Genomic DNA, 23,934 nt, shown 5'->3' on the forward strand with positions numbered 1-23,934 from the left:
GAGAACTCCATGTGTGGAATTGGGAACTTCTTTACAATGATTAGTCAAATCTCTACCTTAAGAGCTGGCTGTTGTACTGAGATCAGATATGCCATTGCTGCCCTCTGTAGGAAGAAAAGACAATCTGTGAGTCTCATGACCTCTGTAAGAGGTCATACTCACATCAGGCTTTCCCAAACACTCCCCTGAGATAGGAGAGCTGTCAGTTGACCACTTCATCGTTTCCATCCCAGATGGCCATACCAGTGACTGAAGTCCATTTTGAACTGAGGTCAATGTCAGGGCAAATGGATGCCCAATCTCTGTGCCATTGGCCAAATTATTCTTATTGGTCTTTGTGTGGTCACAAATGTATGAGGGAGAGATGACATTTCAGAATCCCCTGGCCTCTTCTCACCTCCTTCAGTAACTTAATGGCAGCACTTCCAGAGCAGTGATCTGGTGGGTCTGGTCTCAGTTCCAGTTGAAGCATGCAGTTCTTCAGGTTGTACTGCTAAACTATGGTCAGGGATTGTACTTCCAAAAGGATCTAACTGATATAACAGCTTATATGAATTTTGCATTATGGTGTTTGTTAATGCAAGTTCTTCTTTCTCCTTCTTTGTCTGATTAATTATGTATTATGTAATTGGGGAGGAAGGTGGCCCTGAACTTAATTCTCTATGTGCTCCATCACCTGCTTTTGTTGTGGTGAAAATGAGTGTTCTAAAAAGTAAGCAGTTAAACATGTAAATAACTAAATAAGAATGCATATTCCACTTGCTGTGTTCTCATTGGTCTATTTAATATACATGAGTGTATGTCACATTATTGCACACAAAACTGACCAGAACTCAGTCTATCATATTTGTGAAATACTGTAAAGTACACATAATAAATATTTTTGCAAGCTTTGTATCCTCACCCCCCACACATTTCTAAATATTACAATCACAAAACACCTAAAGCATGCTAATTTCCTAAACTGCATATAACCATGATCACTGCAAAAATAAATAAAATATTAAAAACTGAACAGTTTAACATTGATTTTTGTCCATAACCCTTCCCCATATCTCTAATTACACTAATGTTGGGATTGCACAACGTGGAAAGGATACTTTAAATCATCCATAAGAGTGTGAGTGCACGTGTGCATGGTATGGAAGAACAGGAGCGACAGGGCTATCCACCCAGCAGTGTCTGTAGATAATTGGCACTGCTGATGTGACACCCTGACCTCATGTGCAAAAATGTGAAAAGGGGGTTATGGATGAATGGATAGATATAAATATAGATATAGATATAGAAATAGATATAGGCATTGTTATGCCATACCGCGATAAAGGCTTTGTAACTCTTCATGGCTTGGTATAAGGTGTGTGTGTGTTTTTTATAATTGGTTAGTTGGTTGCAAGTTGCTTTTGTCCCAGATAGATTTTTTTGTTAAAATGTTCAGTGGATTTTTAGTGAATTATGCTATAGTCACGTTGTAGCATGTTGACATTAGCATAGTTGTAGGATATTTTCCTTTCATGATGGCTGAATAAGTTGGCATGTGAGATGTGATTGTGTATAGATGTAGGGTGTCAGACGTGGTGTACAGCTGCTATAGGAGGATGGAATGTTTTTCTTCTTTAATTAAGCAGGGTGTGGTTTTGTGGAGGATTACTGTACTTTTTAGTTAATTGTCTTTGTTATAGTCTTTGGGAGTAGAAATAGCTGGTGATTTGGTAGTGCACTATCTGTATTGTATCTTTGGCTTTTGTTAGACACCATTATTTGTGTGACTAATCTGTGTGAGCCACAGAATATTTTGCAATGAATTTGTTGTGACTGTGTTTCCATGGTGCATTGTGCAGAGATTAAAGTGTTTGGAGATTATATATAATCCTCTTGATGAGTGAATGGGAAATAAGAAATACACTCCGGAGAGCACTTCTGTGGCTCTGCTCGACAAGGGCACAGGAAAATAACTTTCTTGGATGGTGTAAGCTAGGGAACCTTGTTGGCTAGGCTTACTTAGGCCCTTGGGCCAATAGCCTAGTACCTAACTATGAACCTATGAACCTAATGATCTGTCTACATACAGGGAGAGAGAGAGAGTGACACAAAAGAGAGAAAGACGTCATGACACAACATGATTACTCACCAAAATCAGGAAAAAGATAAAAAACTTGTTAAACACGTCCCTAGTGTTGCTTAACAAAGTCTTATTATGGACACCCTAAGAACCGGTAAAATGAGGTCTCTCACAGGTTACTAACAGTGGATAGTGTCAGCCAGCAAACAACAGTAGTGTAAGATAAAACAGCTTTAAAAAGCTGTTAAAACTTAACTCTGCTACACTTAAATTGAAAGTGTGGCAAAACAAAGTGACTAACAACTTTAAAACCTATTTCACTTTCTGCTGAAGGAGTACCTTGTTTTTGCCTGCTGCACCTCACAACTAAACCTATCTGTGCAGAACATCCATGATTTTTACCACATATTTTTATCCTGTCCCTCGTAAAATTTTTGGCTTTCTAGTAAATCACTGAGGATTACAGTCAGTTAGTAATGCCTGACAGAGCATCATCCTTTATATTGTACAGAAAATGCATGTTGAAATAAAACATGTTGTCCTGTATATAAGTGAATTGGAGCAATATTTAAGAGCTGTCCTTGATTTTGAGCCTTTGTCTCCTATTAATTTGGGTTTTGCACTAAATTATTAAGCAAATATGTTGAGAGGTATGCTGCTGTTTCTTTGAACCAGCTTTCAAAGACCGTAAACACTTTATGGTCCTATGCGTTCATTACTTCTTTCTTTCTTTCTTACTTTTTCATTTCCTATAACTGTTAGTACAAGCAGCACTAAAGTCCCATACACTAAAAGAATTATGATTTGGTCTCTGATCATAAACTTCTATTATGTGTTCTCAAAACAGATGCTAAGATTCATTTCTTGAGTTGCACTCTTTAGGTGAATTTCTTGGCATCTATATCTTGAGGATTAGAGAACTGGTCGCAATCCTATATATATATATATATATATATATATATATATATATATATATATATATATATATATATATAAGGACTCCATATAATCACGTTCATACTCTTGAGCATCTTTACTGCCAGCAGACGTGATTGAATAATCTTTTGATTGCTTCTACCGACATTACTTTGTGGGAGATCATGGAACAGCTGGAAGTGGGAATTTGCTCTTTCCCCTGATGCTGTGTGATGTCAAAGTTAGTATATATAATACATAGGAGGTGTTGGGGCACAGCCCACCACATGGGGATGAAGAGAGGAGGGTTTGCTGTTTACTGTTTTTGTTCTTCAACATTTTGAAGTAAATGTGTATATATACATATATATATATATATATATATATATATATATATATATATATATATATATATATATATATATATATAGATAGATAGATATATAATATCTACATATGATATATACGACTATAAGTCAAAAGGTACACTCACATTTGGTAGAGGCCCCACTGCCCAATTTACTCATGTATACAAACCCTAGACTTGACTCAAACCCTGATCTAACCCTAACTCTGCACATTACATTACTAAAAATGCTTTCTATAACAGTATTACTACCAAGACGATATTTGATCTTGGTTTTGTAGCTGTGGTTTACTGATATAGGGCTTTTTAATTGGAGAGAAGTTTTCAACGTTTTTTTTATTTACTCTTATAGACATTCAGTGTTTTGTGAATCTCTCTTTTGAGTTGACATAATCGTATTTAAAGTGGAACCTGTGTGTTGAGAGAGAGCCTTACAAGACCATCTGCAAATATATAGAGCTGAGTATATTTTTCTGTATTATAGTGCTAAATTGTTGCTTAGATATCTGTTGTCTTACTGTTCTGCAAATATATAGAGATCAGTATATATTTTTTTGGTTTTATAATTTGCACTCTGATTCCTCACATCTCTGTTGAAACTGTCCCCCCCCCCATTTTGGTTTCTATAGCTTGTGTGTTGTTAACTCAAGGTTCCCTTAATTTGACTTAATAGCAGCAGCTTGCATTTAAAGTGGAACCTGTGTGTTGAGAGACAGCCTTACAAGACTATCTGCAAATATATAGAGCTGAGTATATTTTTCTGTATTATTCTGTATTATAGAGCTAAATTGTTGCTTAGATATCTGTTGTCTTACTATTCTGCAAATATACAGAGATCAGTATATATTTTTTGGTTTTATAATTTGCACTCTGATTCCTCACATCTCTGTTGAAACTTTTCCCCACCACCCCCTCCCTGTTCTTGGTTGTAGTTTAAATTTGGTGGCTTTTGCAGTGCTCGCCCCACTGTAGATTTGATCTAGGACACTCCCCCAGTCCCATCTCTTTACCGCATTCTACCTAATAAACCCTTTCTGCACTTGCTTTTAGTCCTTTTTTAATTTAATTACATTTTTTCAAACTGTGTGTGGACTAATATTGCTACATACTCAAGTGTGCCAGCTTGCACTGCATGTGAATTGTTTTTACTACTGTATTTGCTACTTTTCTGAAAAAAAAAAATTGTAAGCTTGTTTCCTACCTTTCCTGTAATTAGTGTTCCAGATACCGATTTGCTGTATCCAGGACTATTTGCAAGCTTCTGAGCCCCCCAAGCCTTTCTGTGTTGGAGGGAAGCCTTCTAGCTTATCAGTGGGAGTGGTAAGCACTAGGTAACCTGTCTACCACATAAGGAGTGGTTCTGGCCCAGAATTTGTAGTTATTGGCTGTTTGGGCGGTCTTCCATCTCTCTCAACTTTCTGATTTGAAGGCCTGCATTTGCACTTGTTTCTGTCCTGTAACTCCAGGGCCCATCCCATTTGCTCACTCAAAAAAAAAAATGATCTGCTTTTACTGTATTTGTGTTTCTTCCTACTTTATTTTGCTTTTGCGTCGTCTTAAAAGTACTCAATTGTATTTATTACTGCTTGGTGTAATTCATTCTAATCCTTTTAGTTTAAGCACCTGGGCTTCAGACCAGTTGTTTTACATTAAGAAGGTTTGTGGACTGCACAGTAGTGGCAGAACAGGTAGCTTACATCCTTCTAAGTTGGGAACTGCTGATTGAGGGCCCAGTGTCTGTTATTCTAAAAGTGTATTAATTCTGGTTTAAGCACTTGGGCTTCAGGCCAGTTATTTTACATTAAAAGGGTTTGTGGCCTGCACTCTTGTGGGAGGAGAGGCTGGACTCTGCCCTTCTGAGCTGGGAATTTCTGGTTAAAGGCTTATAGTGCCTGCATATTTGAACTGCTTCTTACTGAAATTGGTACACCTTGTTTGCTGTAGCATAGACTAGATCCAGGCCTGCTGAATCTAGCTTTGTTTGTATAACTTGAGCACTAATCCAGGCATTCTTTAAAGTATAAAATTGTATTTATTACTGCTTGGTAGTAACTTGATTAAAGTGTAGCTATTAAATCTATGTCTTTTGGATTAAGCACTTGGGCTTCAGACCAGTTGTTTTACATTAGGAAGGTTTGTGGCCTGCACTGTGGTGGCAGGACAGGTAGCTTACATCCTTCTAAGTTGGGAACAACTGATTGAGGGCTCAGTGTCTGTTATTCTAAAAGCGTATTAATTCTGGTTTAAGCACTTGGACTTCAGGCCAGTTGTTTTACATTAAGAAGGTTTGTGGTCTAAACTGTAGTGGCAGAACAGGTAGCTTACATCCTTCTAAGCTGGGAACTGCTGATTGAGGGCTCAGTGTCTGTTATTCTAAAAGTGTATTAATTCTGGTTTAAGCACTTGGGTTTCAGGCCAGTTATTTTACATTAAAAGGGTTCGTGGTCTGCACTCTTGTGGGAAGAGAGGCTGGACTCTGCCCTTCTGAGCTGGGAATTTCTGGTTAAAGGCTTATAGTGCCTGCATATTGGGACTGCTTCTTACTGAAATTGGTACACCTTGTTTGCTGTAGCATAGACTAGATCCAGGCCTGCTGAATCTAGCTTTGTTTGTATGCTTGTTGTTTGTTTGCTTGTTATTTCCCAGAAATGCTAATTCCACCTAAAACACAGCTGTTCAGCGCTTCTGTGGATCCCTAGTGATATCTGCATTGCTTACTGTACTTATTTCCATGTTTCACTTGAAAGAAAGTTACTGTTTGCCATTTTTGCATTTAAGTTACCTGTGATACATTGCATTTAAGTTACCTGGCACTTGCTCACTAAAGCAATTATATAAGTCAGCAATAAAAATTAAAAGCACTACACCCTCACAAACTCCTCTTGAGTACCTTGTTCCCCACTGGCCCTTTTTTTCAATTATAAAGGAATTCCCAATACTATTCTAGCATGTCCAAAGGTCAGTTGTCAATCTCCTCTCCGGTCCAGCTGGTGAATCTGGGAATCTTGAGGCAATGTTACAACTGCCTCATGTACACAGACATCCCTCTCCTCCTCACAACAAATTCCAACACATGTGAGAGATGCAACCATATAGCCATACTGGAGGCTAAGCTCTCTCAACTCAGTACTGGCAAAACCAGTCAGGAGGAGAAGGAAACCACACTCACTACAATTCCAGTCTTACATAGACCTACCACAACAGCAAACCAAACACATAAACACACAAAAACATACTCGGAGGCTCTAAATAAAAATCTGCCTAAGCAGCAGAGACCTCCAAAGCAGACACCCACGCAACCGCTACCCCAAAACAAAACACGTGCAACACACAGCTCACAAAGCCAGAATGCCAAATAGTCACAGCCCTTAAGGCTAAACAACACACCTGATACACTTGTAATAGGTGACTCTATCGTCAGGCATACTGATGTCCCACTCACCAGGCTGAACAAGGAGAAGATCACGGTGAGCTGCCTGTCGGGCGCTAGGATCTGCCACATAACACAAGCACTCAGGTCACTCCAAGGCAAGTACAAATATGACTCAGTCATTGTCCATGCTGGTGTGAATGACCTGAGACGTACCTTCCTGGACTACATGAAAAGAGAAATTGAGGAGCTCTCTGAGCATGTAGCCCAGGCCGGTATGACCCTGACCTTGAGTAGCATCTTACCCTCACCAAGAATAATTCCACAATATGAAGACAAGATGATCAATTTCAACAATTGGCTTAAGTATTGGTGTCATTCAAAAGGGATCCAATGCCTGTCAGCCTGGGATGACATGCTCAACAAGCCACAATGCTTCACTAGGGACGGCTTGCACCTGTCACCCCTGGGCTTTCGGATATTGGCAAAGGCTCTTGCCACCTCCATAGTGCCTTTTTTAGGCAAGGCTCAAAAGACAAACCCACCTCCATAAGTATCACAAGGGATAAGAAACTAAGAATAATGCTACTCAACGCCAGAAGTCTAAACCTCAAGATGCACGCACTCGAAACTCTCCTAAGCATGGAGAACATTGATATCTGTGCAGTAACAGAATCCTGGTTCAAGGCTCCCGAGAGCACCCCCAGCACTACCAGGTTATACCTCATACCAAGCTTTTTGGACCCAAAACTTGGATCAAACCACAAAAGGAGGGGGAGTATCAATATTCGTCAAAGATACCCACACATCCAGGTTGGTGGCACAGCACAAAGCATCAGAGACTATCCATGTGCAACTAACAGTAGGTAAAACTGCCTTCCAGTTTATAGCCTGCTACAGACCACCCTCCCAAACCCAGGAACCCCACTCGGCCTTCCTGAGAACACTGGAAAATATGAAAGTCTCTCCAAACACCATTATATTGGGCGACTTCAACTACCCAAACATAGACTGGGAGCATTACTCTAGCTCCAACACCCTAGCCCAAAGGTTCCTAGAATTTATAAACTCAAATGCTATGGAACAACTTGTTACCACTCCCACAAGAGGGGAAAACATACTGGACCTGATCATCAACAACATGGGGACTCTATGCTCCAGACCAGAAGTGTATCCCTCACTGGTAAGATCAGACCATAAACTAATCTCACTGGATATTCACATCCCGACTCCACCCCCTGCCCTGAAAACCACAGTGAAAAACTTCTCTAAAGCAAATTTCACACTCCTCAAAACCGAGGTGGAATCCTTCAAAGCCCCCGGGCCTGTGGAAAATACAGCCCAGACCGCAGAATCCTTTATAAATGCATACTATGAACACCTTCAGGAATGCATGGATAATGCAATCCCAAATAAAACCAAGACCCAATCCTCCAAAGGCAGGCATCCTGTCTGGAGGACCCCAGCCATAAACAAACTATACAATAAAAGGAGGAAGCTACTACATGATAGATCAAAGTCCCAAAAAGGGAAGGCATCTCTGATCAGTATTAACAAAAAACTACGGGCACTCATAAAATCGTCTAAGGCCAGCTTCGAGAGAAAAATTGCACAGAACACTTAGGATAATCACAAGGCTTTCTTTAGTTATGTTAGGAACCTGGGTGGGAATTCCCAGATATGCTCAGAATTAGTCCAAAATGACAAAAAATACACCGAACCCACAGACATTGCCAACATCCTAGCTGACAGGTTCAGTGCAAACTCCCCCCCCTCCCCACCAAAAGGGCAAATATCTATCCCAGCAGAGTGCTGCCCCCCTGATATCTCAGATGCTCAGGTAAGAGCTGCCCTCTCCAAAGCAAAAAACACAGCATCAATGGGACCAGACGGTGTCCTGGGCTGCATCCTACATGAACTCCAAGAAGAGCTAAATCCAAACATAAAACTACTGTTCAGTCTCAGCCTTACTAAAGGATATGTACCCAAAGAGTGGCGTACAGCAACAGTGGTCCCTCTCCACAAAGGTGGTGCCTCAACGGATCCTGGAAACTATCTCCCCATAAGCCTGACTAGCTTGGTCTGCAAAGCTATGGAAAGGATCATCATGGACCTCATAAATAAAGATATTGGGGACCTACAGACACTGGATCCTACCCAGTTCGGCTTTGTTAAGGGCAGATCCTGCCTCTTAAACCTGGTTGATTTCTTTGAAACAGTCACCAAGGCCATTGACGAGGGGAAGGTGGTCCACACAGCCTACCTGGACCTCGCAAAAGCCTTCGATACAATACCCCACTCGGGCATTATAGATAAGCTCACCAGCTTAAATATAAACCCCTGTGTCACTAGATGGGTTGCAAACTGGCTCAAGGACAGAACCCACATGGTTAGAATTGCTGGAGCCATGTCAGACTCCAAACCGGTTACAAGTGGCGTCCCACAAGGCTCAGTCCTGGGACCTCTCTTGTTCGGTATATATTTCTCGGAGGTACAGGCCAACACGGAAGGACTGTGGCTGACCAAGTTCGCAGATGACTGCAAATTGGGCGCCATAATCGACTCTCCACCGACACAACCATCCTCCAAAAGGGCCTCATAGAAACAGACAACTGGTGCCAGAGCCATGGCCTCAAGCTAAATGCCAAAAAGTGTATAGTCATCCCCTTTGGCAAAAACAAAGTGCCCACAAATTACCACATAGGTGGTAATCCATTAAGTACAGAAGAAGTAATTAGGGACCTGGGGACCCAAGTTGATAGCAATCTCTCATTTGACAACCACGTGGCCAAAGTGGTTAGAAAAACATTTTATATAGCCCACCTAATCATGAAGGGATTCACATCTAGATCAGGGGAGGTCATCGTGCCTATTTACTCATCCCTCATCAGGCCCATAATTGAGTACAATGCCCCTTTTGGGATGTACCTTACCAGACACCTGCAGCAACTGGAAAGACCCCAAAAGTACCTCACCAAGAGGATCAAAGGGCTCAAACAGATGCCATATGCTGCCCGGTTAAAGAAACTCCAGCTCTACTCAGTAGCATACCGCCTGCTCAGAGGTGATCTGTGCCTGACATATAAAGCCATGTCCAACCCGGAATTAATGGACATGCTGCACCTCAGAAAATCCAAATCCCATCGAGCTATGCGCTCGAGAGACTTGAACCTCAGCACTGAAATAAACAGGACATGCTGGAGGGACAGATTCATAACCCAGAGGCTCCCTTTACTCTGGAATAAAATCCCAGTCCAGGTTAGGCAGAGTCCCTCATTGACTCTCTTCAAGAGGAATCTTGATGAGTGGATGTGAGATCGTAGGTTTACCCCGGGTATCACTTCTGTGTCACTGTTAGACAGAGGCACAGTATACTAACCTCGAAAAAGGGCATAGCAAAATTAATTTAAAATGGGTGGCGAAAGCCAAACACACTCTGGCTAGGCTTATAAATGCCCTAGGGCTGATAGCCTAGTATGAACCTATGAACTTATGAACCTATATGTATATATATATATATATATATATATATATATATATATATATATATATCCCACCCATGAAACTCACTGACATATTTAAAAACAGTACTCCAGTACTCCATCATAACCCTGCAACTTTAAATGTATGTATAGCAGTGGGGAAAAGACTAAATCCCCTATTCTACTGACTCTTCATCTCACCAAAACACAACATATGGCTTCCCACTGTAGTGTAAGCAGAGAGCACACACCTGTCTGTTGCTGCCATTCACTTATACATTTGCTTACACAACTACAAAGCAGAGACATGCACACATCAGTTTAATGAACTACAGGTAAATGAATCTGTAACACAAATTAATGAAATGCATATTAATAAAATGCATGTTTCCTTTTTACACACATACACACACACACACACACATATATATATATATATATATATATATATATATATATATATATATATATATATATATATATATATATATATAAAATTATATGGGTCTACGTCAGATAACTGAGTTTTTGAAAGCTCGAAAAAAAATATTGAAGAGACCATATGATCGAGTTCCAAAAATTCAAACATCAAAAAAAAAAAAGAAAAAACAACTAGAAAATCTACCTGCACCCCCACCCCACCCTGCAAATGATATATACCAACTCTGAGATTGCGCTACAGTGAGGAAAAGGGTAAGTTTCCTGATTCTCACAGACCACCATCTCCATTCAGAAGTTCTGACTTTACAAAGACTCGATCATATGGTTCCGACCATATGGAGTTTGAGGTTTAGACAAATTGTTGAACTGGTAGTGACCCATATATATATGATCACTTATACATAAAACCCCTACCTCATATAACATCTAATCAATTAGCTACTCTCATAGAATTCTGTTCTTATGCTACAACTCAGGAATCCCTACTGGTAACTTCAATGTGTAATTTTTTGCACATGATTTAAGATTTGCTATTTCTGTTAAAAGTGCCTTATGGCTGTTTTTTTTTATGTAACTTGCACAACATGTTTTATCTATTATTGTTACTTGCACAAAGCTTTTCTCCCCAGGCCTCCGGTGTAAATGGACCTGTGTCCAGTTGGACTATCCCGGTAAACAAATGTAAAATAAAATAAATAAAATATAATACATATAGATATAGATATGGATCATGTCAACCTAGCCTATGATGCTGGTAAAATTGTATCTTCACTATTTCTTGATATTTCTAAAGCTTTCAATACTATATCCCACTCGCTCCTTCTAACAAAACTCTCTAACATAGGTACCTCATCTCAAACTCTAAACTGGTTCACTAATTACCTCACTAACAGGCAACAGTCAACTAAATGGCAGAACTCTTACTCCCCTTTCCTAAACACCATCACTGGGGTTCCTCAAGGCTCCATTTTAGGCCCACTTCTGTTTAGCATATTTATCAATAACTTCCACACTACACTCTTTCAAGGCTCAGTCATCCAGTATGCAGATGCCTCCACTATCATCTGCACTGCAAACAACTCCTCAGAAATATACCAACTCACCCAAAACACCCTCACCTCCACTGAAATTTGGATGTCTAATAATCATCTTGCCCTGAACCCCAACAAAACCAAACTAGTAATCCTTGTCCCCAAAAAGTCCACCCCCCTACAAGAAGAGAACTTCACCATTCAATCCCTAAATGGTACCACCATCAACATTGTACCTATCACAAAACTCCTAGGTGTCATCATAAACGACAACCTCACATTCGACCTGCACATCAAGTCCAATGTCAAAAAGACACATTAAAAGCTTGGCACTCTCTACCGGCACAAACATATTCTCAGTGCATCAGTCTGACTTTCCCTTGCCTCTTCTTTTCTATTACCCTCTCTTTTATATGGTGCCTCCCTCCAGACCAACATTCAGTCCTCTCTAAACTCCAAACTACACTCATGCTGCAACAAATTTGCTACGTTTTTAACTAATGCCTTCTACTCATCCCACCACTGCTTATCATTACACAACCTAAAATGGCTTGAACTCCCCAATTATCTCAACTTTATCCAACTAGCTGCAGCTCACAAACTCATTCATAATCCATCCATGTGCCCTGCTCTATCTTCTATACTTGCTTTATACCATCCTAACAGAGCACTCCGATCCAACAACCAACTGCTCGTAAATGTTGAAAAACCCAAACTTTCATCTGTCCAGATGCTTTACTCCTTTACCAACGTAAAACTTTGGAACTCCCTCCCCCCAACACTTACATCCATCCGCTCAGTAACCCTTGTCAAGACATCTCTGAAACAACACCTTTCCTCATCTTGGCTGTGCACATGTGCTTACACCACATCTCATATAACCTAACTTCATCCATCACAACTATTCTCACCCCAACTCTTCTACTCTGGCATCCTCCTTTCACATCCACCTGTATTTTTACTTACTCTACTTCTCCATGTCCTGTCCACTTCCCTCTTCTACTAACCCTCATTGTCCTACCATTGATCCCTCCTGTCTACTTCCTTCTCTTCATAACCCTTATAGACCTACCATTGAACCAGGTGAGACATTCAGGTACTCTCGCAGCCGACCTTAATATCATAAAACCACTTATATCTGCAACAATATCCACCGACTTTGCTGATTCCTGCAACAGGACTCATATAACCTATTGCTCAGCTATTACACCTCCTAAACATGTGAAAAGTTTAAATTCCTAGTCTCTGATTAATTCCTATATCCGCTTTGCACCCACTGCATGAAGTATCCTATATAAATTTTGCTAGCTGAAAACTACTCATATGGAATGTTCTTATGTATATCCTCTGCTTTGCTTGTATAATATCTTTGATTTGAAAATGATTACTTATGTAGTGTTTTTTTTCACCAATTGTATAAGCTGCCAATAATATGTACTCAATGTCTTTATTAATGTAAACTCTGTATTGCATGTGAAATGTCTTATATGTGGAGCTTTTCTCCCCAGGACTACACTGAAAATGGGTACTTCTGGCCCAGCTGGACCATCCCAGTAAACAAATGCAAATAATAATAAATAAATAAATAAATAAATAAATAAATAAATAAATAAGTAAATAAAATAATATCAGCTTATCGAAGTTCCAAAACTTTGAAATTCATATAGCTGAGATCATATGCTCGAAGTTTCAGAACTTCAAACATTGAAAAAAACAGAAAAATTCTATTATTAATGTTTCTGCAAGCCCTCCTGCACTGCCCACAACCCCTGCTAATTAAATATACCAACTCTGAGATTGCACTACATTGCGGAAAAGGGTAAATTTCCCATTCCACGCTGTGCCGATATCTCCATTCAAACATTCTAAGCTTCAAAACTTCAATCATATGGTCCTGACCATATGACTTTCGAAATTTTGAAACTTGAGTAATCTGATAGGGACCCAAATATATATATATATATATATCTTTGCAGATATGTGAGATATGTGTACAGGGAGATAACAAACAAAGTCAGCTGTATGAAAAGTCAGAATCATCACACACAGCTAATACATTTCAGTTAATTTTCATTACAAACTCCTTTCAGTTAATTAATATGTACCTTGTAAAATTTTCAGACCTTGTTTTTATAAACATATATTTTACTTTAGAGTCATATTTTACTCTCTGAACTGATTACTCAGGACTTTTGATTTACATGCATACATATATTTTTATGAATTCATTTCTTGGGACTTTTGACAATACTTCATCCTATGCAGTAATTGCGTAGTTGCATAAAAGAAACACAGCTAAAGGGCAGCTCCCCTGTTTCCATCCTATTAATTAATACTTCTCATTAGGTACAGTGAAAAAATAATCTTTTATTCCATGTGTTAAATGTATCGCTTTCTAGTGGTGATCAAGGGCATCCTACTAGTAAAATGAGCAGACTGAAATCAAAAAGCATGCAGAGGGAGACTAAGGGACCCAAATCTAGAACCCCTGCTAATTATAAATATATATCAACCCAAAGAATGCAAAACAGTAGCAAAAGTACAAAATCCCACTTTCCACTGTGTAACCCTGCAAAACAAATGCTGACATACTGTAATGAGCTGGCAGTTTGACAAAACAATGCTCCTAATCAAACATTTCATATAACAAAATTGCTATCAAGCACACTGGGGTATGACAGTTCTCCCCCCACATGGGGGTGCAGGGGGACTTTCATGTAGTCAACTTATGATGAAACACACTGGGGGGTGGCAGTTCACCACTGTATGGTAGTGCAGGGGGTTGCCTCCTTGCAAAGAGGATTGTTTTTGAATTAGCCAAAAATGTTTTTCATCTTTTTTTTTTTTTTTGACTAAATATCATTTGAGCGAATGTTTGAGGAACTGACATGATTCCATTTAAACCATACAGTGCTATTCTAAAAATCAAAAAGCAGCTACTGAATTTCATAAAACAAAACAAAGAAATTAATATCACAAAGTTGTTTGTTCACACTTGTATAATTAATAATTTAATTAATGTATATTCTTTTCTTAAACAAGACTCTGTCGTGTTTTTTGTCATACGACACATACTAGATAAGATTATTAAGTAAGTTTAGTAAGCCCAGTGGATCGGTATAAATATCGACATAAATGAAATGATGAGCCTGTGTGCATTGAACGATCTGGAATATTGCCATAGTTACTATTAAAGGCCTTTACTAAACATCTATTAGATTATACAAACCAGGATAGCCTACTTTTAGCAAAATAGGACTAGTACATTGATCTTGTTGTTAAATATTTTTGCAATATCTACCTGAAATCAACATTCAAGTAAATATAGTTTTATATAGTTTTATAACAGGAATGTTATTCTAAAGGCAAAAATCCCATGTCACTTTGAACATTAACTGGACTTCTTGTGCTACCCATTTTTAGAGGTTTGGGATATTCAGGTTTTGAAATCTGTATAAAAGAAACTGAAACCACTTCTTCTGTGATATTTTCATTCACTCCAACCCCCACAGATTTGCTCAATGTACATTTGTGTATATGTATATGTATATGTATATGTATGTATATATATATATATATATATATATATATATATATATATATATATATATATATATATATATTTATATATAAACACATATTCACACCCATGCATGTTGTCTCTTTTAGTTGTTCACTTGGTTAATGTAGTTCAACAAAAGATTTAAAGATTGAAAAGTGAGGTATATGGCATGCTCTGTTTGTTTCTATGTTACAGCTCAATTTATTTGCACAGAAAATCTGATAGTGCTTATTCTGAACTTTGTTGCTTATAAGTTCTATTTAACTTTACATTATTGTATGTTTCCATTGCTGCTAGTTGAGTAACTCACTTCTCTTCCACGAGCTGTCTCTGGTATTCCTCAAACTCCTCCCTGGTCATTCCTTTGGATTCAGGTGTTTCCTTCCCGTCTTCTTCCTCCTTCTGCTCTGTTTCACCTCCTAGATGCTTCATCGGTCCACCAACCATAGTCTTCAGAAGAAACGTCATTCTGCTGCACAGTTGTTACATGAACACAAGTAGAAACGAAATCTTTCATGACACCATGCACATGCATGTGTTAACACAGCTCACGAGCTGCAAACAGTTTAGCTCAGTTTTACAGCCACAACTGGGCTTCAAGGTCAGTGGTGCTTTCAAGCATAATAGCTCAGTGCACTAAACAGCTTAACGTCTTTAGAATGAAGATACTTTCTCAAGTGGCACTGCCTAACACCTTTGTATAGAGAACTAATGCAGTGTGCTATTATTAGGTTATGAGTGACCCTGTGTATGAACCTGTCAACTTTCATCCACTTTAAACAAAATCAGTTCCTTTGCCAAGTATATTTGAATTATAATTATAAATGCTGTGCCTGTATTTGGCAATGATCCATGGAAAAAGTGCCGTGAGGGGAATAAATATATATATATATATATATATATATGTGTGTGTGTGTGTGTGTGTGTGTGTGTGTGTGTGTGTGTGTGTGTGTGTGTGTATATATATATACACACACACACACACACACACACACACACACACACACACACACACACACACACACGTATACATATTTTTTTTCAGAAGTACACCTCAAAATATTAGACTCCTAACTGACTGATACAGTAGTTGAAGGCTTAAGATTTTTATGATAACTCAACAAGAATTATTCCAAGGTCTTGAATGTAGTTATCATAAAATGCAAATGCATGATAATTATGTATTAAAAGTATAATCACCTTAAGGAGTCTAAACAGTGTTTTTGAAAATAAATATTTGCGCCATTATTCTGTAGGGCAGGTAAAGGTAGTGGCAGAGAAATTTAGGGTCATGCATTTTAAGACTGCCTTATTTGTGATTAAAACACTGAGACCGAAGTAAAAATGACAAATATTGTTTTTGTTTTAGCTGTACTTTGAGTGTACAAGCTAGGATTTATAAAAACTTTCTGCCTAACCGAGGCTGTTTACTCTCACCAGCTACCAGGCATAAGTAATTTCAAGACTGAGACAGAGACCCACCCCTCTTGAGCACACAACCAGTCACAGAGACACATAGTTGCACACAAACACATAATTATTCAAGCATGCATAAACATATAATATGTGATTATTCTAAGAGTTTACATTTACCCATGAGGCAGGTAGAAATGTGTGATCCTTAAATATTTCTGTTGTCAGAGAAGGATGAAGTGGAGTTTGCCAAAAGCACTTGGTTTATAGACCCTTTACCATCTCACTGCCATCATATAGTATTCTTGCAGCTTTAAAATATGATACTCCTGTGGCAGCACATGTATGTTTTGGGCTAGAATACAGATGGTCCTGGGTTCTAGTACAGTCTCTGAAACCTTTCCTTCACTTTTGCTGCATCTTTGGAACATACTACCAATTCATGTGAAACAGAGCACCTCTATGACACTGTTCAAGAGGAACCTGGACATGTGGATGAGGCATAGGTGTTATTGAATCCCAAGGAAATATCATCCAAAAAATGGGTGTAAAGGCTCCAACATTTTCAAAAGCAGAATTTAACATACACTCATGCTCCCACATGCACAGGACTGAGTTCACGTATATGGGGGGCAAAAGCCACCCCCCCCCATAGCAACTTTGAAATAGATAAATTTATTTCTAAGTACTAATTCCATACATTCCAGTATTAACTTCTCCTCCTGTTGACTTAAAAATTCATATTTAACTAATGCATCTTCAAACCATTTTAGCCCTTGGTCATGAGGAATCACAGAAAAAAGATGAGTAAAGTCTATAGTTACAAAAAAACAGATCTTCTTTGTGCAATGTCTGACTCATCCTATACAAAAAGTCCCAGTTATCTACTTTTTTAAAATTTCTCCAAGTCTTTTGAGTTTTTAATACCATGATGGGAATGGACCCCATTCCTAAGTCAAAGTATGATTCAAGTTCATGCAATTAGTACTGTTTCAATCTTTGATGTTAGCCAGAAGTGCTCTTCACAGCACCTGCACTGTGCCCAGTAATGACTCCTTCTGCAATTTATATGTATTGGTAACATATCTAAGTATGATTGTGAATTCTTTTTTTATAACAGCTGTTGCTCCTTCTACTATAGGAATGGTCTGGATATCCTTCTTCTACACTGCCCTTGCTTCTACCTGCAAATCCTGGTATTTTATGACTTTGTATCTCTCAGTACATACGACATTGTAGTCACTGGGTGTAGTAATTTTAATGATCAATGCTACTTTTGTCTTCTTTTCATGGACTAGTATATCTGGTTTGCTTGCATATTTATTTTTTGGACTGTTGGTAATGGGTGATCCCATGTGATATAAAATTCATCATTTTCTGTAACGCTTTGTGGCTAATGTTTCCAATGTTTTTCAGCTACTTCAACATTATAATATCTGCACAATCCCCAGTGCAACAGTCTTGCTACATTATTATGCCTTTCAGTATACAGTCATTCTGCCATTATTATATCACAACCAGTAACAAGACGTGTTACTGGTTCCAATTCTGTTTTACAAAACCTACATTTGTCTGTTTCTGTCACATGTTCAATGGACTTTGTAAACCAATGTGTAAGTAGACCACTATTTGGGCCGGCAATGTTAACCTTTCCTCTTTTGGTTTAGATTCACCTCTCCTTAGCCTTTTTTGTGTTTGATCCTGATCAACATGAGGTTGTTCAAGGAGTTTTCTATATTTGCAAATATATTTATGCATTTTCTACAGTTCTTGCCTTCTCATCTGATACTTCACCTCATATTCTTTCTTTTGCTTTTTGGCACATTCAGTTGCTGCCTGATTTTTATCTACTTCTGGTTTGATTTCCATTCCCAGTTGACACTGACATGCTTCTGCTAAAGTAAGCAGGGAAGTCATCTTAGACTTATTCTCCTCGTGTTTCAAAACTTTCGTTATGTTTGGTTCTTGTGGAGTCAGCAGATATGTAAACAGGCTCATCCCTCCTTCAGAACAGGGAATATATAGTCTTGGTATACACTGATTTTTATAAATCAATTGATGAGCATGAAGCGTCCTTCTTGTTTCCTGTCGGGCTAGTCAATTATTCCAAAACTATAAATGAGAACAGGAATAGCAAATTGGTTTATAGCTTGGACTTTGTTCCTAGATGTCAATGCTGTTTTCAGTATTAATTTTAGTCTTCTAAAATATTCCTTACTAAGTTTTATTTGCACTTATTCATGTTTTATTGTCGATCCTTCATAAACTCCTAAATATGTATACACTTCCTTCTGCTCAAGTTCTTTTATATACATTCCTGTCCCAGACTGATATTTTCTAGATGCTGCAATTTTCCTGATTTAAATGTTGCTTTTGCACATTTATCAAGACCAAATGACATTCTTATATCATCTGAGAAGGTTTTAACCACAGTTGTGTTTCAAGTTCCTCATCTGATGAACTATAAGTTTTAAATAATCCAAAAGTGAAGATGAAAAGTGTTTACACTTTGCTGTTTTCTAGAAGTCAAATTGTAACCATGACCTAATCTGTTAAGTAATCAGCTTAATGGGTAAAGAGCAAGACAAAAGGGCAGCGGTGACAAAGAGTCACCCTGGAATATCCCCCTTTAAATCTGTATCCCTGCGATAATAACTTGTCCTTTACCATGGCTTAGCTGCAAAGTATTTTGCCAATGTTTCATGGTCACTGTAATGTAATCGATCAATGCAGGGTGTATATTATACATCTGTAAGCAATCCTTTATCCTTGAATGTGGGATGCTGTCAAATGCTTTTTTGTAGTCTATCCATACCATATTTAGGTTTTTCCTCTTTTTACAATTTTCCATTATGACTTTATTTAACAACAAGTGATCCTATGTTCCATATCACTTTCTTTTGTTACCCTTTTGTTCTATTGCTAGGATCGAGCTGTCTTCTAAATGACAATAAACTCTGTCAGTATTATTTCCAGTATATAGTTTATACATCGTTGGAAGGCAAGTTATTGGTCAACAGTTTTTAGGATAGCTTACAGGTTCACTCTTAAGGAAGAGTATCATTTTTCTTGTTGTAAACCAGGTTGGTGCCTGTTCAGGATGCATATACATAGTTCTTACTTAGGGTTATATCTTCAAGTAAAATGTTAATACTTTTAGCCAGAAGTTAGATATTGCATCTGGGCCCGGGGTTTTCCAGTTATGTGCTTTTCTTAATTTTATTGCAATTTCTCTGGTCCTTACTTCATCCAATTTGATACGTCTATCCATTTAGCATCTTTATTATGTTCCACAGGGTCTTCACAGATATTTCTCTAAAGTGTGTTCATTTCTTCTGTTTTTTTTGCTGCATTTCTATTCCTTTAGTCTTGTTTCCCAGTTATCTATAATTTTTTCGGTCATTAATGAATTGTTTACTTTCTACTTTCCCTTTATATTTATCTGCACGTCTTCTACGTTTTTCTGCCTGTGCTGATACCTTAAGCTTATTATTTGTAATAGCGTATAAGAGACTCTGACTTGTTCTGATATTGCACTTTGCTTTTATCACATCTATCTGTTTAGGTACTTTTATTGATCTGTTGTCTCTTCTGTACTCTTCTAGCAGTGACACTTCTTGTCTTAATTGATTTATAGTTTTCTCTTTTGATTTCTTTTTTGATGGCATTTAATTTCTTCCCTTCCTTTCCCTTATTGCCATGTGTTTTTGTGGGAAGACTTTATCTGTTATTAATTTAGCTGCACAGTAATATATCCTATTTACTTTTATTTATTTATTTGACATTTGTTGACTGGTGTGACACCCCAGCACTGGCCCAGTGGCAGGAATGAGAACCATTACCTGCTGCCCCATAGCATACTCTCTAGCTCAAGCATTCCTGTCATACCAGACCTATTTCTGCTGTTGGGTTTCTGCCAGGTTCTCCTGGGCCAAGCCTTGAGCTCCTGGGGTTTAGGACGTATGCCACAACAGACTCCTTTTGGAATTCACACTCACCCTCCCACTCCTGTCGACTTAAATCTAGAGGTCCTCTCACCCTATGCCCATACAACAACTCAAAGGGTGAAACACCTGCGGATTCCTGGGGAACCTGTCTGTAACAAACAACAGATGGGGCAAATATTTGTCCCAGTCCCTCTTAAACTGATTTGCAAATGCCAAAAGTGTGGTCTTGGGTGTAGAGTTTAACCTCTCAACAAGACCATTAGTCTGGGGATGGTAGGGGGTGTCATTAGGTGATTCACCCCACAGTACTTCCACAGACAAGCCAGCAGGTCTGACATGAAATTGACACCTCTGTCAGTCAGTATTTCTGTTGGAAAACCTACCCTGCTGAAAATCATTTGCCGCCTTTTCTGCCTCAATGGAGGACAGAGCCACTGCCTCAGGGTATCTTGTAACATAATCTACTACCACTAGGATATACTTTTTCCCTGTGGAACTTGGAGTACTCAGAGGCCTCACAATATCCATAGCTACCCTCTGAAATGGCTCCTCAATCACAGGCAAAGGCATCAAAGGAGCTCTCACCTTGTCTCCTGCTTTGCCTACCTTTTGGCACTGCTCACAGGCCCTGCAGTACCCTGTTACATCTCTGGAAATCCCAGGCCAATAAAGGTTCTGCATAATACGTCTCTTTGTACGTCTTATGCCCATATGACTTGCAAAGGGAATATCATGGGCTATGGCTGGAAGTGCCAGACGGTAGGCTCTAGGCACTACCAACTGCTGTACTCTTTCACGCTCTAGCCCTCCCTCAGCGGTCCACTCTCTGTACAGTAACCCTTTGTCCCAGTATACAGAATCCCCCTTCCCTTGAGAATCAGGTGCCTCACTAGCTACCTCTCTCAGGCCTTGTATGTAGGGTCTGAGAGCTAAGCCTGTCTCAACTCTCTTATTGTAAGCCTTGAACTTTCTGGTATCTTCTGACAGCGGTGCCTCACTGTCAGCCTGGGTACTACTACACATCTCTGCCCCTGCAGTCACTCTGTACAAGGGAACATCAGTACCCACAAACAGCTGTGGCTCAACATCAGTCTCACTTCTACAGGGTAGCTCCCTCCCTGAAGTAACCACCTCTCCAGTCCTGGCTGCAAGTGTGCGGTCTGTCTGGGTCTCCCACAGGCTACCAGACCCACATGCTTGTCTCCAAGCCTGACTGATGTAACTGCATGAACATATGGTACTGCATCAAAATCATTCCCTATCAGGACATCTGCAGGGTGGTAGTTTGGTACCCTTGTTGTCTCAAGACAACCTACTGTTGGCATTTTGTCATTCCCACCTACTGGCTCTCCCACCTTTTGTTCCCCACCTTGCCTCTGTGGACATCTATATGCTACATGGTCTCACTGGTTGCATTTAAAACATTTAATCCGAGGTCCTGGATGTGTACCTGGACTAGTGTCTTCCCCTTCCTCTGGCAGATTCTGTTGGGGAAGTCTGGGCTGCCCACCATGGGTTCCCTTAGATCCATGAGCAGAACTGGGTGTCCCTTTCCTGTGCAGGGATGCCCTGCTTGCTAGGTTTGGGTCTCCCTTCTTCCCCAACTCATTTACAGTAAGGCATTGTCTATCATCTAACCAGATTCTCATGTGCTCAGGCAAAGTGCTAAGGGCTTGTTCCCTCAGCAAAAGATCTGACAGCCTTTCAAAAGCGGTGACCTGACATCCAATCACCCACTTATAAAAATAAGTGCTTAATTCAGCATCATATTCACACACACTTTCATCCGCCTTGCATCTATGCTCATGAAAGTTTTTCCTATAAGCATCAGGTGTTAACTTAAAGCATTCTAGCAAACAGTTTTTTACAACGTTATAATTTAAGCAGTCATTATCAGACAGTTTGGAAGGAACAGTTACAGCTTTACCATGGATTAAGGGGGTCAGGAACCGTACCCAGAGCCCTTGGTCAACATCATGCTGTTTACATACCCTCTCAAACACATAAATGAAAGTATCAAAATAATCTCCTCTGTAAATTGTGGAAGAAATTTATTGACCTTTGTTGCTTCTGGGGTTCGGTTACTTCCTTCCCATTTTCCTCCATGACTCTGGTGAAGAGTCAGCATCTCCTTTTCATGTTGCCTCTGCCTATCCTTCTCCTCAGCTTCCAGGCATAGCAGTTTCTCATTTTCCTCAGCCACTAGATGCCTCAGTCTCCCTGCTGCCTCTGTTTCCAAATGCTTGGCCACTAGCTCAAGTCTCTTTAACTCCATATGGATTTTTAAGTCCCATGTGGAAAGGTCGAGCTGTCCATTCTCTGAGAGTTGTACATCCCCACGGCCAGTCTGATTGTCCTCCTGGTTGCTATTTTCTGATGGAGCTGTGATTAAAGTTGCAATCATGTCTACTGGCTCCTTGTAAGCTTGCCATCCTCCTCTGCTGACATGCTTGCCTGCTGTCCCTGACTAACTACACTAACAAAAAAATAAAACAACTGTGATATGAACTCTGAATGTTAACTGCATGCTGATTAACAGTAGAAAAACACCTTCAGTGATCACTGTACACAAGCTACAGGAATTCAATATCCACACCACTACAAGCCAATTAATATGTGATGTGGCTATCTCATCACTATCAACCAATTAATATGTGATGTGGCTATCCCACCACTGCCAAACAATTAATATGTGATGCCCCTGCACTGGTCCAGTAATTAAGGAACCTCAATCCTCACCACTAGCACCAGTGAGGGATGTGCACATTGGGAGGATGACAAGTACACACACAGTAAAGTACAATTTTCCTTAAGAGCACACAGAGATCACAGTCAGTCTGGGGCTGGTTTCTCTATCTTTATCCAGAGCCCCAGTAAGACTCCCCACTGGCACAGCTATAAGGTTAAGATCTCAGCTGAATGGTCAAGCCAAAACCTCCAGCACTCTCTCTGTCCAACCAGTGCTTCGTGTCCACACCCAAGTAGCTGACACACACTTTGAGATTTGATTTGTATACAAACACACAGACACTCCGAGGAAGGCTGGCACATGTTCACTAGCTATGCCCCCTTTTGCATAGACTATACGGTAGCACCAGCTGCCACCCTCTTTATCAGCTACTATAAGGCCCTTCCCAAAGGGTGACCAATTCTACTGTGTAATGTTACTATTATCCAAATGGTAAGTGTGACCACGGCCAAGGCTATTTAAGAGTGGTTTGTACAGCATCACCAGATATATACATATATATATATATATATATATATATATATATATATATATATATATATATATATAAGTACCCTAAGAGCTTAAATATCTCTAAACAAACCAGCCACAATTA

The 23,934-nt window shown here is 39.3% G+C and overlaps 1 protein-coding gene across 1 annotated transcript in view; it reads right to left on the bottom strand.

Moving 5' to 3' along the window:
* LOC122788341 (complexin-4-like) overlaps positions 1–15,711 on the bottom strand; it is a 52,891-nt gene extending 37,180 nt beyond the window's left edge. The window contains exon 1 of the mRNA XM_044055418.1: positions 15,541–15,711. Within this exon, the coding sequence (XP_043911353.1) occupies positions 15,541–15,698 (158 nt within the window). The 5' untranslated portion in view covers positions 15,699–15,711. The remainder of the gene's footprint in view (positions 1–15,540) is intronic.
* Between the last annotated feature and the right edge of the window lie 8,223 nt (positions 15,712–23,934).

The sequence above is a fragment of the Protopterus annectens genome, chromosome 13.part0 (genome assembly GCF_019279795.1).
Source record: "Protopterus annectens isolate FY-2018-M chromosome 13.part0, PAN1.0, whole genome shotgun sequence".
Taxonomy (NCBI): Eukaryota; Metazoa; Chordata; order Ceratodontiformes; family Protopteridae; genus Protopterus; species Protopterus annectens.